This window comes from Neospora caninum, chromosome X (genome assembly GCF_000208865.1).
Source record: "Neospora caninum Liverpool complete genome, chromosome X".
In the NCBI taxonomy this organism is placed as follows: Eukaryota; Apicomplexa; class Conoidasida; order Eucoccidiorida; family Sarcocystidae; genus Neospora; species Neospora caninum.
Genome location: NC_018396.1, coordinates 6591481 through 6606929, shown reverse-complemented (window position 1 = coordinate 6606929; position 15449 = coordinate 6591481). Strand labels below are relative to the sequence as shown.

Sequence of the window (15449 nt, the reverse complement as noted above, 5' to 3'; positions counted from 1 at the left end):
TGTCGGAGAGCGCAGACGCCAGCTCCAACGGCGAATAGTGCCAAGAGTTTCCTTCCTGTCCTTTCCGAACCCGGACGCGCGACCCGGGAGAGGAAGGAGCGGAAGAGAACGTACAGGAGGGAAGGAGGAAGGAGTACCACGTTTTGTGGGAGCAGGAACGAGACTGGGGAAAAAATCTCACAGAAGGCGAAAAGAGCCAAGAGGACGCAGGGAACTGGAAAGCCAAGAAGGGTTGAAAGAACGCCTTTCTCCAGTTCATTCCGTGCGCGTTTCCTCCATCTTCTTGGTGCGAATCAGAAGTTTCTGGCAGGCCTCGTCGTCCATTGTCCCTCCTCTTTGACTGAGAACTGGAGCATGTCTCAGCCAACTGGCGTCGGGTGGCGGCACTGTCATGCTCTTGACCGACCATCCTTTGGGAAGGCGACAGGCCGTCGACTAGAGAACTCCACAATGAGGGGGGATGGCGCACCGCCCTCCCAGAGGAACAAAATCCCCTCCCCAAACGTGAAGGCAGCACTTGCGAGCAGGGCGAGGTCTGCCTGCGGGAAAAATTCATAAACGGAGCGGCTTCAGAGGGTGGAGCGAAGCCACGCGAAGTCACGCTCTCGAAGCCGCTGCTCGGGTGTCTGTACACCCGGGTGGTCGCACGGGAATTCGACTCTGAGAGCAGGCTGGCCGCGACAGGGCGGCCAAAAAGGGTCACCAGAACGCAGGAAGCGGAAAGAAAAAACCAGCAAAGAGGCCGGTTGACGAACCGTCTAGCGAAACGCCGTGGACTGAGATGTGGTGCTGACGGCGCCAGCGCCCACGCCCTGGCGCAGTGCCTTTCGCGGCACACCGTTTTTTGAACGGGCCTGGAACCCCCCATGGCGAAGCCGGAAATGTTCACGGGGGGCGTTTGTTGCCATCCTTGGAGGCACTCGATATATCGCATCCTGGGGTTAGGGAACCAGGAAGATTCCCCCGCCCTGGTGGGAGGAACAGGGACGTTTGAGGGAAGACCAGCACGGGGCAGCGCACATCGTGGAAAGTGTCGGTCTGACTGTGGAAAACGGCGGGAAAATACGGCAACCCTCAAAGTACAGAGTGTTCAAATCAAGTCGGGGGAGCCTGGATATGTGGGCAACTCTGGCGCAGACGGATTCCACATCAGTCTGAGGCGCCACAGAGAGCGTTTGAGACGAGACGGTGGAAGAGACAGAGAGGGAAAATGAGAGTCATCGAGGATGCGGCGAGTCACTTCGAAATCCACTGAGAGGGATGCGAAGAGCTGCTTCACACTGCCATACTCTTCTGTTGATGTCCGTGCGGAACGGAGATCCTCTCAGGCTTAATCGCGTGTCTCCACTTCGGAGACAAGACCGTGGAAGACACAGCCAGACGCAACCAGATGTGCATGCATAGCACGGCCGGGCGCTCGCCGGTGCTTCTTCTCTTCTCTGCAGGACATCTCACTTTTTTCCTTAGTTCATCGGTCCTCGGAAATTCTTTCGAAAGTGGGATGCTTCGAAGCGGCAAGTGTAACAGGAACTTCCGGCTCTGGAACGGGTCGCAGTTCTGTGTGTCGAAATCCGTCATGGCGTCGTTCCTGAATGTCGGTTCGACCGCCGAGCAAAGTGAATCCGCGAAGACAGCACCGAAAAACCGCCGAGCAAAGTGAATCCGCGAAGACAGCACCGAAAAACTCGACACGAAGCGCAAGTAATGTTGCAACTCTTTCTTCCAGTCGCCTTTCCAGAATGTGCATTCCCGCTTAGGCGTGCGTTGCGTAGTGCAACCTACCGTTCCGAGAAGGTGAGGAAACGACGACCTCGAGAAAGCATCCATGGGCTTTTCTGCGGTAACGTGAGGGATGCGTGCGAACCCGCCCTGCACGGCTGAAGAAGCTTTTGGGGGCCAGAATATGCCAGAATATTCTGGGAGAGAACTGTGCAAGCACCGCTGCCATATACTGTCGTCAGCTGGGGACGAGTTCCAGGCTCCGTACACGTGATCCGTTCTTACTCTTTTCGGCTCCATGCCTTCATGGAGTCTGTAAAAGACTGGAGCCGGTACTGCTTGGTCGTAGAGTGTTTGAACCGCAGACAACAAGCGAAGAAAAAGAGCTCGCTGCAGGGGTGGCGGTCTAGTGCTGCAGGTAGCCTTTTGTCGTAGTCAGATGAGAACCGCTTTGGAGTCCTGCCGTCACTGAAGGCCTCGATTGGCGTTTGATTGCATGGCTCATAGTGAAGACACTAGCGCAGAAGTACCTGCAGCGACCGTACGACGAAGAGGCGACTTCCCGCGGGTGAAAGGCGAGCAGCTTCTCTCCGCAGAGAACTGTTCCTACATATATGGCGGAGGCATTTGATTTTTCGAGATGGTCCTATCTCCGGTTGGCTGTCCTTACGGAAAACAAGCAACGGCTGAACACTCCGCATGCCACTAGAGAAAGCTTGGAGGACCGGTGAGTCAAATTCCTCTAGGGCGAAACAGAATTTCCTCCACTTTAGAAGAGGGGGTCACATAACAAAAGATGCAGCTGCAAGTGGCAAAGTGCCTGCCACCGGGGGGAACGAGAGTTTCCTCTTTACAAGACGTGAGCAAGCAAGGACAGTATCTTCCTGTGGCCTTCTCTAAAGTTGTTTTTCGTTCCCCACATTCGACTGCAAGACTCTCGCTTTGGCAAATGTGGACTACTGCCTTTCCCCGAAACCACGGTGGTTCCAGTGACGCTCTAGTGAAGTCGAGTCAGGAGTGTCAGGCCCCCATGTTGTTATTCGTCTGTTAATTTACTTCCCTCCTCGGAGAAGTCGAGTGGATCGCAGAATGTAGGAACTGGAACCTTTTCTTGGCCTAAGAGGACGACTCCATGCAGTCGGACACGCGAAACACTCTCTGTGGTGTTCCGTCGTAGCCTGCGCCTTATAGCTGAGCGTGACTTTGCAAACTTCTGTTCCAACTCGGTGGACGGATTCCCAAAATGAGGGAATGGGGAACGTGGAACGTCGCATCGATGCCCGACATGAACCCCTGCTAGACGGGCAAACACCACCGCCGTTGAGGATATCGAAGTCGAACTCGACCGTAAAGTGCAAGTGCGTGACGGAAGGGACCGACTGTGTGCCGAAGGAAGTGTTCGAAGATGCAGCAAAAAGTGCGCTCCACCACAATTTATGCCCCCATCTACTCTACTCTCCGCGAGAGACCCTGCTACCACAAGAAAGGCCACTCATTCAACTTCTCAGCCATGCCTAGAAACCTGTTGGAATCCAGCTTGCTGGTCCCTTTGAGGCTGGTCTTTCCACCAACTTCGACTCTCTACCTCATCTATTCTTTGATATAAAGAAGGTAGAAGTGTTCAGTTCGCAGCAACACCACGCACAGAGCACGCATCCGGTCCCTACGACTGGATCATCTAAAATTACGGTAGATAACTATAGGTGTGCAAGTGGCGACGACGGTTTCCGCTCCAGTCACGTGTCTACGATGAAACCAGATCTGCCGGGCGTGGAAAAAATCATCCACATGACCCGTTGGAAACAACGCGAATTCGCAAAAACGCCAGACGGACAATGCGCTTTGAGGAAGCAGCAGCTGTCCGCGGCGTTAGCCTGTTTTGGTCAGCAAGGACCCGAACAAGCTGGAGGCGTCCACAGCACCTCCCTGGAGATTTTCGTTCCTCGCACGCCCACGTCCATCTTCCATCCTGCCATATTTTTGCCACGGGACAGCTCGTCGTATAGCGTAATGTTCGCTGGCTACACGGTTGCCAACAAACTGTATAACTCTGAGCAAATGCAAAGGTTTCACGGATGCGCTCGTTATAGTTTGGATACCACGCCGCCCCCCGACGGGTATCCGGCCGGAAACTCTTGCCCTTTGGCGTTGGATCCGCGGCCACAAAAAACGTAGAAAAAACGTTTCACCTTCACATGCTCTTTGTGTGTGATCCGTTGTGGGTTTAGTGGAGCTTCTGTGCTTGCATACAAGGCAGCGAACCGAAACCCCTAGTGTTAACCTCTAAAGGCCGTACAGGGCGCTGCTGGTCACAGCTCACCCCGGTGGATGGACGAAAAACTTGACGGGTCAGCGACCCGGACCGCCGCGACCGTACCGCCGTTTTCACTGCTGGGACTTCAGGCTGGCGGCCGCACCACGTAGGCTACGAGACCCCGGGGCTTCTCTCTCTGTCAGAACTCTCCCGGCGACGAAGTGCCAAGCAATATCTGATGAAAATTGAAACGGTAACTTGAAACTGTGTCCGTTTCTCAGTGCACGCATACCGAACATTTCGTACGAACCCGATTTCATCATTAGATTCCCCCGGTGCTTCACACCGTGCAGGGAGCCCCGTACCACTCGATCCGGCGTGCCTCGGACGTTCTTGTGAGAATCCTCGTTAGTTTAGTTGTCCCTTTGACTGCACAGACCCGAACAGCGAAAAACGTTTGGCTGGCTGGCGCGTCTACGCGGGTATACAGCGTAGTGCATGCACGGACCGGCAATCTCCGGGGGTGTTCTGCACGAGCGCGTGGCCTCTGTGCCAGAAAGCTGCGGTATGCCACTGCACAGTACGAGAATTTCCACCTGTTCTCCTGTCTCTGTGCATCCTGCGCGACGATGAAGACTGTGTTTCAACCCTCCCGGGGAAGTTCCCAGTGGCGGCGGAGTCGCCTTGCCGACAGTTTCGTGCTTTTCCTGATGTTTTCGGTCCACAGCTTGTTCCTGTGCGTCTGCCAAGCCACTGAAGCACTAGCGGGTACTTCTGTTTCCTCTGATATTGTGACTTGCGACAAAGAAGGAGAGACCGTTCTATTGATCGTGAAGAACCCCGGCAGCGTCGTCAAGTTCAAATGTGGAGATTCCGTTCCAACGTTGTCCCCTGCCCGTGTCGCCTCTGACCAGACGTTTTGCGACTCTCCCAACTGCAAAAATCCACTAAAACTCGAAGAGGAGTTCCCAGGAGCAAAGCTGACACAAGGCAGCTCCGGCAACGAATATTCGTTCACAACCACCCAGTGGCCGAAAGCTGCTGGGTCGGTCTACTTTGCGTGTAAAGCTGCAGACGTGCAAGCAAGCGCCCTGGAAGTCCATTCACATCAAGAAAGTCAAGCATCATTGGCTAATAAGACATGCATAGTGCGAATTGTCATCTGGGCGGAACCAGAAGATGAAGACCTTCCATCATGTAAGTCCAGAAAGCAAAAGGTACCGTATAAGACCGTCCGGAAGTACTATGCCGCAACCGACGCAGAACTGCTTACTCAGGGAACATCTGCAGCCGTGAGCGGAGGTAGTTTCTCTTTTTTCCACAGGGCTTTTTCACAAGTTAGAGAAGGTTCTTTTGCTGACTGTTTCCAATGAACAGTCCGTGTAGCGCTCCTTCGTGGCACCATGAGGAGCGCTGGTTCGGTTCGGTTTCGGAGGACCGTCGCGCTCGAGATATCCCAAAGTGGCACTGACAAAGAAACAAAACTTGCGCACGTGTTGTCTCTCTGGCCTGCTGTTTCTCTACCGCACATTGAAGACAGTGTTCAGCCGGGGAAATTCGCTCAAGGGAGGGACTGAGCAGTTTTGGGGGGTCCGAGGCGGCTAATCCCCGCTTGCTCCTCCTCCCCGAGGCGCTCTCTCGGTATACAGTATGCTGGCGAGCGCATTTGCGTGTGAATAGAGACAATTTGGGGTCTTTCTTGCCCCGGCATTGGATAGGGAGCGTCTGGCTTAGAAGTGCCGCGACTCGCGCCACGCATGCAAAGATGCGAGCTGGACGGGATTTCGCATTCTGCGTAAGTTCATCTTTCGTTCGTCCCGAATCTCTGCAAATGCTTTTCTCTGCAGACGAGTGCAGCACGCCCACTGGACAACGCTTCTTCAGCATTTCCTACTCAGGTGACCACGCCTCTTTCACTTGTGGGACAAAAATGGCTCTCGAATCGGAAACCGATGTGTATCAGACGGCCGAATGCACGAATTCAACTCCGCTAGAGTCTCTTCTTCCGTCAGCCACTATAACAAAAAGAGTTACAGATGGTGGATCATCAGCCAATCCAATGTACACACTTACAGTTCCCCAGTTGCCGGATGTGCCGGTCACCCAGCTGTGTCTCGTGTGCAAAGACAAATCGTCCTCAGACAAGTGCAAAGTGCTGATTGGAGTTGAAACTCTCACAGGGGAGGAGGCACATTCGCTGATTGCCTCAACCGAAGCCCCGTCCCAAAGCGGGGCAGGTTCGACGGCCTCACAGGTGACGCTCACCAGTGTGCTGTCCATCGTTCTGGTGGCGTCGGCCGTCGCGTAGCTGCGGCCGCGCTTGTGTGAGATAGTAGGCAGTTTTCGGTTTTGCTTTTCCGGCCGGATGGCAGGAGTGCCTGCCTGCCTGCCAGGATGGGAGAACACCGATTTCCGTGTGTTGGAGCAAGCAAAGCCCCGAAAGCTGAGGCTGACCGGGACAGAGGTGAAAAACCCACACGGAGGTAGTTTGCGAAGCAGGCGCAGATACTTAGCTAAGATGAAACCCCCGTTCACCCAGCATGTCTGCCGGCCAAGTCGTTGTGCACACGGGAAAGGGGGGACAGAAGTGGTATTTTGAGGGCGAAAACAAAAGGCAGCCAGAAGGCACTCTCTCAGAGGCCGTGTGCAGCTTCGTGGCGAGCTTATGGCCCTTAATCGAGTGCCCGTCTAATATAACAGGAAATTGTTTTCCCTCGCTTACGTGAGGTTCAATCTCTCGTTTTGGCTGTAAATCCTTTTGGCGAACCTGGGAATTCACTGTGATCACGGCAGGCGATGCCTACCGGTGCGCCTTTCTTTCCATGGCCTCGCCTCTGTGGCGTCCAGAGACAACAATCATATTGGCATCTGACAGCCCAAAATGCCCAGTATTGTCCTGCTCTCGGGACGACTGCTGTCTTAGCGGGACCGATGTTCCACTTTCCCACTGAACCAAGGTCCACCACAAAAACACCTCAGCTATGACAGCTATGAACTTACGCGTCGGAGTGGTTGCATGTCATTGCCTGTTGTTTGCATGCAACGCCACGCCTCTCTGAGCTTTAGAGGATATCTGTGTGGCGCTCCGGGCTTCCCGGTCGCAGTTGACAGCAGACTACCCCATAGTCCCATGGCTGTTCCGCAGTGCTCCCCTCTGACACCAATAGAGCATCGGAAATGAGTATTCCAGTTAAGTATATTTGTGTAAAACGGATTGCGCAGGACGAGAGCAAATACAGTGGATCGTGACAGCCGCCGCCGTAGCGGTAGCTGCGTCGTTAGGAGCCTTGTCGCAACAACCTCTGCGCTCAGCCCTGGCGATCACGTCTGAAACTCTGTTCTAGCTACTCCGACTAACGTGTTTAACGACTCTTTGGGGATTCAAAAGATTAGCACAGCATAAAAGAAAACATCCTATACCAGGAACGATTCACGTCAAACAGGGGCCCCTGTGACGCGTCTGATGAGACGGGCTAACATGTACTTATACAGCAGTAGTGCACTCGAGTAACCCAAGAGTCTCGTCAGCGTACCCCGTCGATGTGCTGCGGAGCTCTGTCTCTTGTCTGCATGTGGACCGGCCAACTGAGAGAGGGAAAAATGGGACGATACCAGAGGAGAATTGGTTGTCTCAAATCCTCACCTGGTGACAGAAAAGGCAAATGTAGATGGCAACTAGCATTAAGAAATGCATATCCACAGATTCAACGGCTTTGTGATTGATAGACGCCCCAGGCTGGTAGCATTCGACTACCCTGTCTTGGTGGACTACGCATCTGTTCCCTGCTGTGCAGGCTGTGGCAGGAGACGGAGCTGGTCGTAGTTGTGTCGGGGTGCCAAGAGGAGGCAATCGCGGAAACCAGTTGTAGGACTCTCCGACCTGCCAGCGGGAAACTCGCACGCGACAAACAAGTCGCGAGAAGGGAATCACTATGAGCCAAAACAGCCCCTGAGAATCGATTTCCCATTTGCTGCCGGACCACATACACCAGCCTCCGCCTAGACCATAACCGATGTGGAAACATTAATGTCGTAGGATATTGAAACCCTGCTGCTAATGCCTAAAGTATGTGGAACCAGATTAGAGAGAGGTTTCCCTTGGAGCCGACAGTGACCGAAGAGGTGCGTGGGGGTTAACCCGGACGGGGACTCCGCTGTTGAGTCTCTGTTATACACGGATTCCTTGCCACTGAGAACAACCGCGACTCGAGCTGCGCGTTCAGAGGATGCGCTACTGCCTCTCAGTGAATGCGCAAACGCATTTGAAGAGATCAGGCTTCTCTTTCCCCGAGCATGTGCCCGCAGAAACTTTCACTGCCGATCTTGCGGTCTTCGAAAATACTTTTTGGTTTCGGGATGTCCAGACTGTTCCACACCGTGGCGGAACCTCTATACTGTCGTGCGCACAAGCGTTCTGTAGCGGTGAAAGAATCATCAACACTCAAGCAGTGACCAGCAAAACACAAGCCCTGCGGGGGCGCCATCGAATTCAGGGAAACAAAAATTCTCCTCCGGCGATGCTCTTTGGCATGCATTTCTCCCAGTAGCTCGCTGCCTCAACCCGTCGACCCTCACATACAAACAGCACCTCTATCGCATGTAAAACGAAGCATACACTGACATGGCATGCTAGGTTCCTTTTTCGCGAGACGAACAAAGCTCCATGGGTGGTTTCAGTAGAGGCGGCTCAGGGAATCTGTGAGTTCTCCCCGGCAACCTCTTCGAACCTCTGTCGTTGCCCATTCCCGCATGAGCTTCCGTTTTTTCTTCCTTACATTTGTTTTTCCAGCCATGATAGGCAGACCATTTGCCTGAAACGACAGCTCCGCGGCACACAGTCACGTTCCACGGGAGTGCTCTGTGTTCTTGATTTTTGAGACTCGCCTGTCCCGGTGCTTCCGAGACGTCGGAGGGCAACTGCTCCCCCAGCAACTTGACAGTCGTTCCCCCTTTGCCTCTCTGTCGTATCGTACGTGTACGAAAAGAAGGTGAAGCAAATGGCTATGGCTACAGAAACAGTAGCTCTGTGACTGCTTCCCAAGATATTCATCGCAACGCGTAGGATCTGCTCAGTTATTTTTAGCTCTTGCATGGAGACACAGGTCATTTGTCGATACAGGGTGACTTACAGCCCGGCATTTTCCGTCCACAGAGAAGTTTTCTTAGAGTCCCCATCAGACAGTACACACCCGTGTTGGGTGCTCACATACATTCTCGCGGGCTCTGTCCAAACTGGTGGACTTGGGGCCGTAATCATGTATGGTTCCTCCCCCCAAAGAAAGATCAACAATGGATAATGAAGACGATAGAAAGTGGCTAGCTTTCTGCATGAAAGTGGAAGAACAGGAGCTGAATGTCATTCCGTGGTGTCTTTCCCCAAAGGTTTTCTCTCCAACGACCCCTGTGTTTCCTAGAAACTGTCGTCCGGAGAGAGCTCTAACCCATGATAAACTGTCAGTGTGTTCTCCGAAAACCAATCTGGAAGCGCAGTCAGAGAAAGGGGTAACGAACGACGCCCTAAACCGCCAGACTGCTGATGTGGTAAAACCTTCACGCAACCGCTGCCGCGGCCTCGCTGCCGGAACTCCATCAAAGACCTATCGGGAGAAACAACAGTCTTCACTTCTAGCACGGGCTTCGGTCGAGCCCCACCTGGCGAAGCATCATGAAGACAAAGTCGGGGCGAGCCCTGTGGGAATCAACGAGGTTCGGTCCTTCACCGAGCACATCACTGAACGAGATGGACCGGAATCTGACACTCTCGAGGCGACTGTGGGCGCGGCGTTCACTACCGATTCCACAAATGGATGCCGTGGCAAACGGATTGCTCTGTGCGGTGTACAGACAGCACAGAACAGCTTTTCTTCCGTCTTCCCCGAGAAGACTGGCAGCGGAAGCCCTCTGAAGCACATATCTGGAAACTCGCCAGAGTCCCAGACATCCAGAACTGGCAATCCCCCTAAAACAGTTTACAGACTTCCCTTCCGCCAGGGAGGTGACGACGGGTGCACGGCTTGTCCCAAGACATCGACCGCCCTCGGCAAGTCTCGTCCGTCGAATGAACAGCCGGAGATGAATAAGGGACTTGCCTGTGAACAGGCCATGATTTGGGGAGTTCAAAATAAGGAATGCCTCTTCGACTTCACGAAGCCAAGAGGCCGACGTGAGGGCGCAGATATCGGCGACAGTCGTCGCGCCTCCCGCGGAAGTATCAGAGAAGGGGTCGGAGCTGCACAGATCGCAAGAAAGTTGCGCCTCTTTGCAGATTTTGTGACGGAAAGAAAGAAAAAGGACGAAGAACGCGTCGAACGGCAGAAAGACGTCCGAGCAATTCTCGGTCTTGCAGCTAAGCTGGGGGAGAGACGGAAGTCCACTGGACAACACGGGGATCGCGATGGCCAGCAAGGATTCTCTGTGCAGGAAACGATGGTTAACGGGCCTGGAGACTCGAAGGGCAAAGACACACGAGCGGAATCGTTCACGAGGGAGTCCTCGACTGCGAGTGCACCACCGAAAGGCGGCTCTCTCGCTCCTGCGACGTCTGAGAATTTTCAGTGTCCGTTCAACCTAGCAGTGCAGAAAGAACCGAGGACCTTAACAGGGGGGCCAGGTGACCAGGTAGTGAGCCCATCAAGAGGAGATAAGGAGGATTCGGATCTTCTGTCCAGAGGACTTACTGCGGCGAAGAGCAGTGCCACACAAGAAAAAACTTCTCTCCTTCAAAAGTACCTTGCAGCCCTAGAGGAGGCCCAGACTGCGTGGCTACGGGCACAACGAGAACGCGTCGATACCCGCCGTTTTCGCGTCCTCTCAGTTTTGGGGGTTGGAGCATATGGGGTTGTTCGTCTCGTGCAGGATCGCCAAACGGGTGAGAAATTTGCTCTAAAGCAAATGGAGAAACGCGCAGTCAAGATGAAGAATGAACGGACACGGCTGTACGCAGAGCGCCACGTCCTCGCGGAAGTTATAAGCCGGCATATCGTCAAGCTTGTTTGCACGTTCCAAGACAAGCACTATCTGTACCAGGTTTTGGAGTACCTCCCTGGGGGAGACCTCATGACTCACTTGATTGCATGTGGCCAATTCTCTGAGGAGACGACAAAGTTCTACATTGCTCAGTTGATCCTAGCTGTGCATACAGTTCACCGACTGGGCTACCTACACAGAGATATCAAGCCGTGCAATATTGTACTCGACAACAAAGGCAACTTAAAACTGTTGGACTTTGGGCTCTGCGCCCTCTATCACTCCCCCTGCGACTTCGCCGGTGTTGGCGGGAGCCGTAGTGATGCCTCAGACCCATCTAGCAACGGAGTGCTGGAGCAACGCCTCCCGAAAGGTGACATCGACTGCGAGGAAACATCCAGAAGGCAACCAGCGGTCTCGGGAGTGTATGCGCAGAGAGAGCAGGGAGTCGAGAAACCTTCCTTTATGCAGATTCCACCTGGTGAGTTCGAAGGGGTGCCTGCGCCATTTTTACGCGAAAGGATAGCCGGAGGCTCGGCCTTGGGCTCTGCCGATATCTGTGAAGGACCAAATCTCGAGAGAACAGCGGAGCGAAACCGACTGCCTCTCGGCACCCTCGCAGGCAACGAGCATGATTCTGCACTGCCTGTCTCATCGCCTGCTTCTTCCCCGTCTTTTGTCCAGTTGTTGCCGTCGCCGAATTCGTGCTGTGGTTCGCAAGAGGCAACTCCGCGTGACTCTTCCGCATCCGCCTCCTCGTCGGCAGACTTCGTCTCTCGCACACCGTCTGGTCCTTCCTCCGTGTGCCGAACCTCCCCTTGTGCTCGTCCTTCTTCCGAAATGCAACGCGTTACACATGCATGTCAGCAAGCAAGTGAAGAAGAATCGGTCGCGAAAGAAGCGCCACACGATTCGGGGCCCGGAGGCCGGTTGATCACGGCTTGTGAAGACAGTGGAGGAGCAGAATCTGCGGTCAGTCTCACTCTTCCTTCTCCCCCCCGCGCTCTTCCAGAAAGGGAGGCTACACCAACAACCTCCAGTATTCGTGAAAAAAACCGAATTCGTCCTTCCATTTCCATGACTCCTTCGGCCCAAAGCACAACGCGCTGTGGCGGAACCGGTCTTTCTCTTCTGCCCGCCGCAGCGGACAGTCTCTTGTCTTGTGTGCCATCTTCCTCTTCTGCTACCTCCTCCCGATTCCTTCGAGTTTCAACCTCACATCCCGCGCCTTCCTCTCTGTCTCCGACTCGACGGGCGCTTCCCCTCTCAGCTGCCTCCGCTGCCTCGATGGGGCAGAAGCTGCTCCAACGGAGCCCAGGCTCTTTGTCTTCTGGTCGACTCACCGTCCCCTCACCTGCGAGTCTCCAAAGACGCCTCCCAGTCGTGAACTGTTCAAACCCGGGAGGCCGAAACCTGCCAAACTACGCCGCGTCCGCTCCACGTCTTTCCGAGCCATCGTGTGACGGCGCGGAGGCTTCGCATGCCCTCTGGCAGCACGCGGAAGGGCTTCCCTTGAGCGGCGGAACTGCAGATCTTTCGGCTGGGGTCCAGGGCGGCCGTGCACTTGCCAGCGTCTTCGACTCTCCTCTATCTTCGGCTTCGCCTCAGTTTCCCCTCGCTTCTGCCTGCGCCTCCTCTCCACACGAATGTTCTGCCTTCGCTCCGGCGCCGCACCCTTTGGTTCCTCCCTATTCGAGCATGCAATCGCCTGCGTCGCCTCCCGGCCACTCCTTAACGGTGTTCACAGATTCCTTCCCTTCCTCCTTCCCACCTGTCTCTCCGTCGTTGCCTTCGCCCGCTAGAGAAACAGCTCATGTGCCGTCGTCAGAGGAAACAAGGAAGGCCGAAAAGAAGACGCTACGCGCGCCAACAAACGAATGGCAGCGGGGCAGTGCAGCGTCGGAGCAGACGCTTCCTTCTTCAACTCCGTCAACGGCTTCTCCAGCTTCTTCTCCGACCCATATTTCTCGCTTCGAGGCATTGTCGCAGGTCGGGACTCCTCACTACATGGCCCCAGAGGTGCTCTCAGGACTTGCCTATTCTTTTTCAGCCGACTGGTGGTCAGTGGGCGTAATTCTTTTCGAATGCATCTACGGAGGAGTGCCGTTCAACACGCCCAGCTACAATCCGCAGTTGCTGTCCTACATCATCATCAACTTCCGTCGCTTCCTGGTGCTGCCAAAGTGTGCTGGCCCGAAGAAAGCACACGTCTCCGCTGCATGCAGAGCCGTTATTCAGGGACTGTTATGTGAACCGGAGAAGCGGTGGGGGTTTGAGGAGCTCAGAAAATCTGCTTGGCTCCGAAAGGTCGACTGGGACGCCTTACGCAGAGGAGTCTGGAAGCAGAGGGAGAAGCGACCGAAAAAAGACAGAGGCGGACCCAGCAGCGGCGAGCCTCGAGAAGGCAGCGAAAGAAGCGGAACGGCGAAGGTGTCGCGCGCAGCACATGCGGCAACTGCAGACGCAGAATTCAACGAAACGCCAGTGCGACGGGAGGGCCCGGGAACCCCGGCAGCTGGCGACAAAGGCGAACCCTCACTGGGAGAAGAAGGGAAGGAACGTGGAGTATCCTCCCCTCAAAAAGAACCGGCAGACACACCGAATTCCGGGCAGCGCCGAACTGAAGAAACGGTTTGCAAGGTACACGGCGACGACCGTGCTCCCGACGCCCGTGGACAGCTCGCTCCTCCAGGATCCGCGTGTACGGAAACGTTTAAACGCGAAAGCACGGTTCGTGTCGATGAAGTCGGTTGTGTAGCTGCCGAGCAGGAAGATGAAGAGGAAGTGACAGAAGGGCCCTTGAAACTTCCTTCGAGTGCCGTTCCCTTGGACGTTTCAGCGGGGTTCTGCGTGAACGACTGGGATAGACAGTCGCGCCGTCTCCCTTCCTGGTGCCGGTACACTCCGGCAATGACTGTTCTACAGTGTGCGCCGGAAACCGACCGGAGAGATCCGGATGGCAACACGCAAAGAACCGCCGCGAACCCAAACGACAAGCGTTTCGCTGAGCAGGGGAGGTGCTTCAGAAACAAAGAAACGGGGCAAGAGTTACAGATCGCCGACAAGGAGTCAGATTTAGGTCAGTCTTTTGAGGGAACTCTGCCACAGGCACAAGGGAGAAGACGAGATCCCGGTAATGCCGAATCCGTCGTTGAACGTTTTGAGAAAAACATCAAAGCTGCACTTGGCATCCAAGATGAACGCAGTAACGCCATTGCAAAGGCAGCCTTGAACCAGGGTGGTCATCGTTTCGAGGACGTCCGGGTGGCGGGGCTCGGAGGGTCACACGCGCCCAGTGCGGGAGACTGGCTAGCGCTACAGCCCTTCAGACCCAAAGACGAAGTGCTGAAGGATCTGCGCTTCCTCAATTTCACTTTCAAGCGCGAAGAGAAGGAGTACGAGGCAGGCGTATACGCACTGGAAGAGAAAATAAGGCAAATCGTGATGAGCGACTATGAGGCAACGCACGCAGGCGACGAACTCGAAACAGAGAACAGAGAACAAAGACGCAGAACCGAGACTCGCTCAGGGAGATGACAAGGAAGATCGTAAAGGTATGGGGTGCTTCGGCTCGAGATGCGTGCGCGTGTCTCTCAGGAATAAGACACAGACCGTGCAGGCCGTTCTGATGACTTGCCGAGACGCTAATTGAGGGGGGGGGGGGTCGCATGGCCGTCCCGTCTAGTGACTGTTTCAGTACACAAGCAGCGTTGTTACAAGTCCTGCGTCAGGTTCCTTTCAGAGGCACGCGAAAAGCGGATGTGCCAAAAATACGAGGCTGTCCCGTCAACGCTTCGCCGATTGGCTTCCTGTTCCCTCTTGCCACAAACCCCTCAGAACTCTTTCACCCTCTCGTTTTTCCCCCTGTTCCTGGACTCAAAAAGCCAGAGCCCAGTGCGCTGGGAGAGGCTAATGCTTAGTCTTCTATGTTGTGCGTGAATTTCAGGACTGCACTCCGCAGCCAGCTTGTTTTCGTTTCGCATGCCGTTTCACCGTCCTAAACGTGTGAAGTTGATTTTCTTGTCTCCTAGCTTAAATCGCCGAGACACTACACACGCTGACACGCCTCTTGCCACTTTTTGTGCTCCGCACGAGCTCCCTGATAGTTTCTGGGTGGCCTGTGGACGAAGTAAAACAACGGCTTGTGCGTTAGTTCTGCAACACGTTTCTCGACATCGCGATACGAGCGGCTCAGGAAAGCCATCCTGCCCACGCATACCGATTGAAGAGGCAGCAGAAAAGCCGTGAGAAATCGAACAACAGCAGCTGGAATTGCCGCGCTTCTGGCAACCCACAAGCGAAAAGTAAGTGCATACAAAAGCACCAGGGGCACCGTAAAGGAAGAAGTACACCACACGGCGGTCGGTCCGAAGTTTTCCTCGTGTTTCCTACAGTGTATCTCGAGCAAAGGCAGGACACGCCGACTGCTTTGCTGTTCGGCACGTCCAGAGACGAAGCGGTGCGCACACCAGCTGACTGAAATCAACGGCGGCAGCCAACAGGAAACAAG

The 15449-nt window shown here is 54.7% G+C and overlaps 2 protein-coding genes across 2 annotated transcripts; both read left to right on the top strand.

Annotated features, from left to right (window-relative positions):
- Positions 1-4602: 4602 nt before the first annotated feature.
- Positions 4603-5967, top strand: NCLIV_052560 (SRS domain-containing protein; the record flags this gene model as incomplete). The annotated part of the gene is made up of 2 exons (XM_003884809.1): positions 4603-5174; positions 5826-5967. 2 exons carry the CDS (start codon positions 4603-4605, stop codon positions 5965-5967), a joined length of 714 nt encoding a protein of 237 aa, XP_003884858.1.
- A 3295-nt stretch (positions 5968-9262) lies between these two features.
- On the top strand, positions 9263-14476 carry NCLIV_052550 (uncharacterized protein; the record flags this gene model as incomplete). Its single annotated transcript, XM_003884808.1, has 1 exon — positions 9263-14476. One exon carries the CDS (start codon positions 9263-9265, stop codon positions 14474-14476), a length of 5214 nt encoding a protein of 1737 aa, XP_003884857.1.
- Positions 14477-15449: the final 973 nt, after the last annotated feature.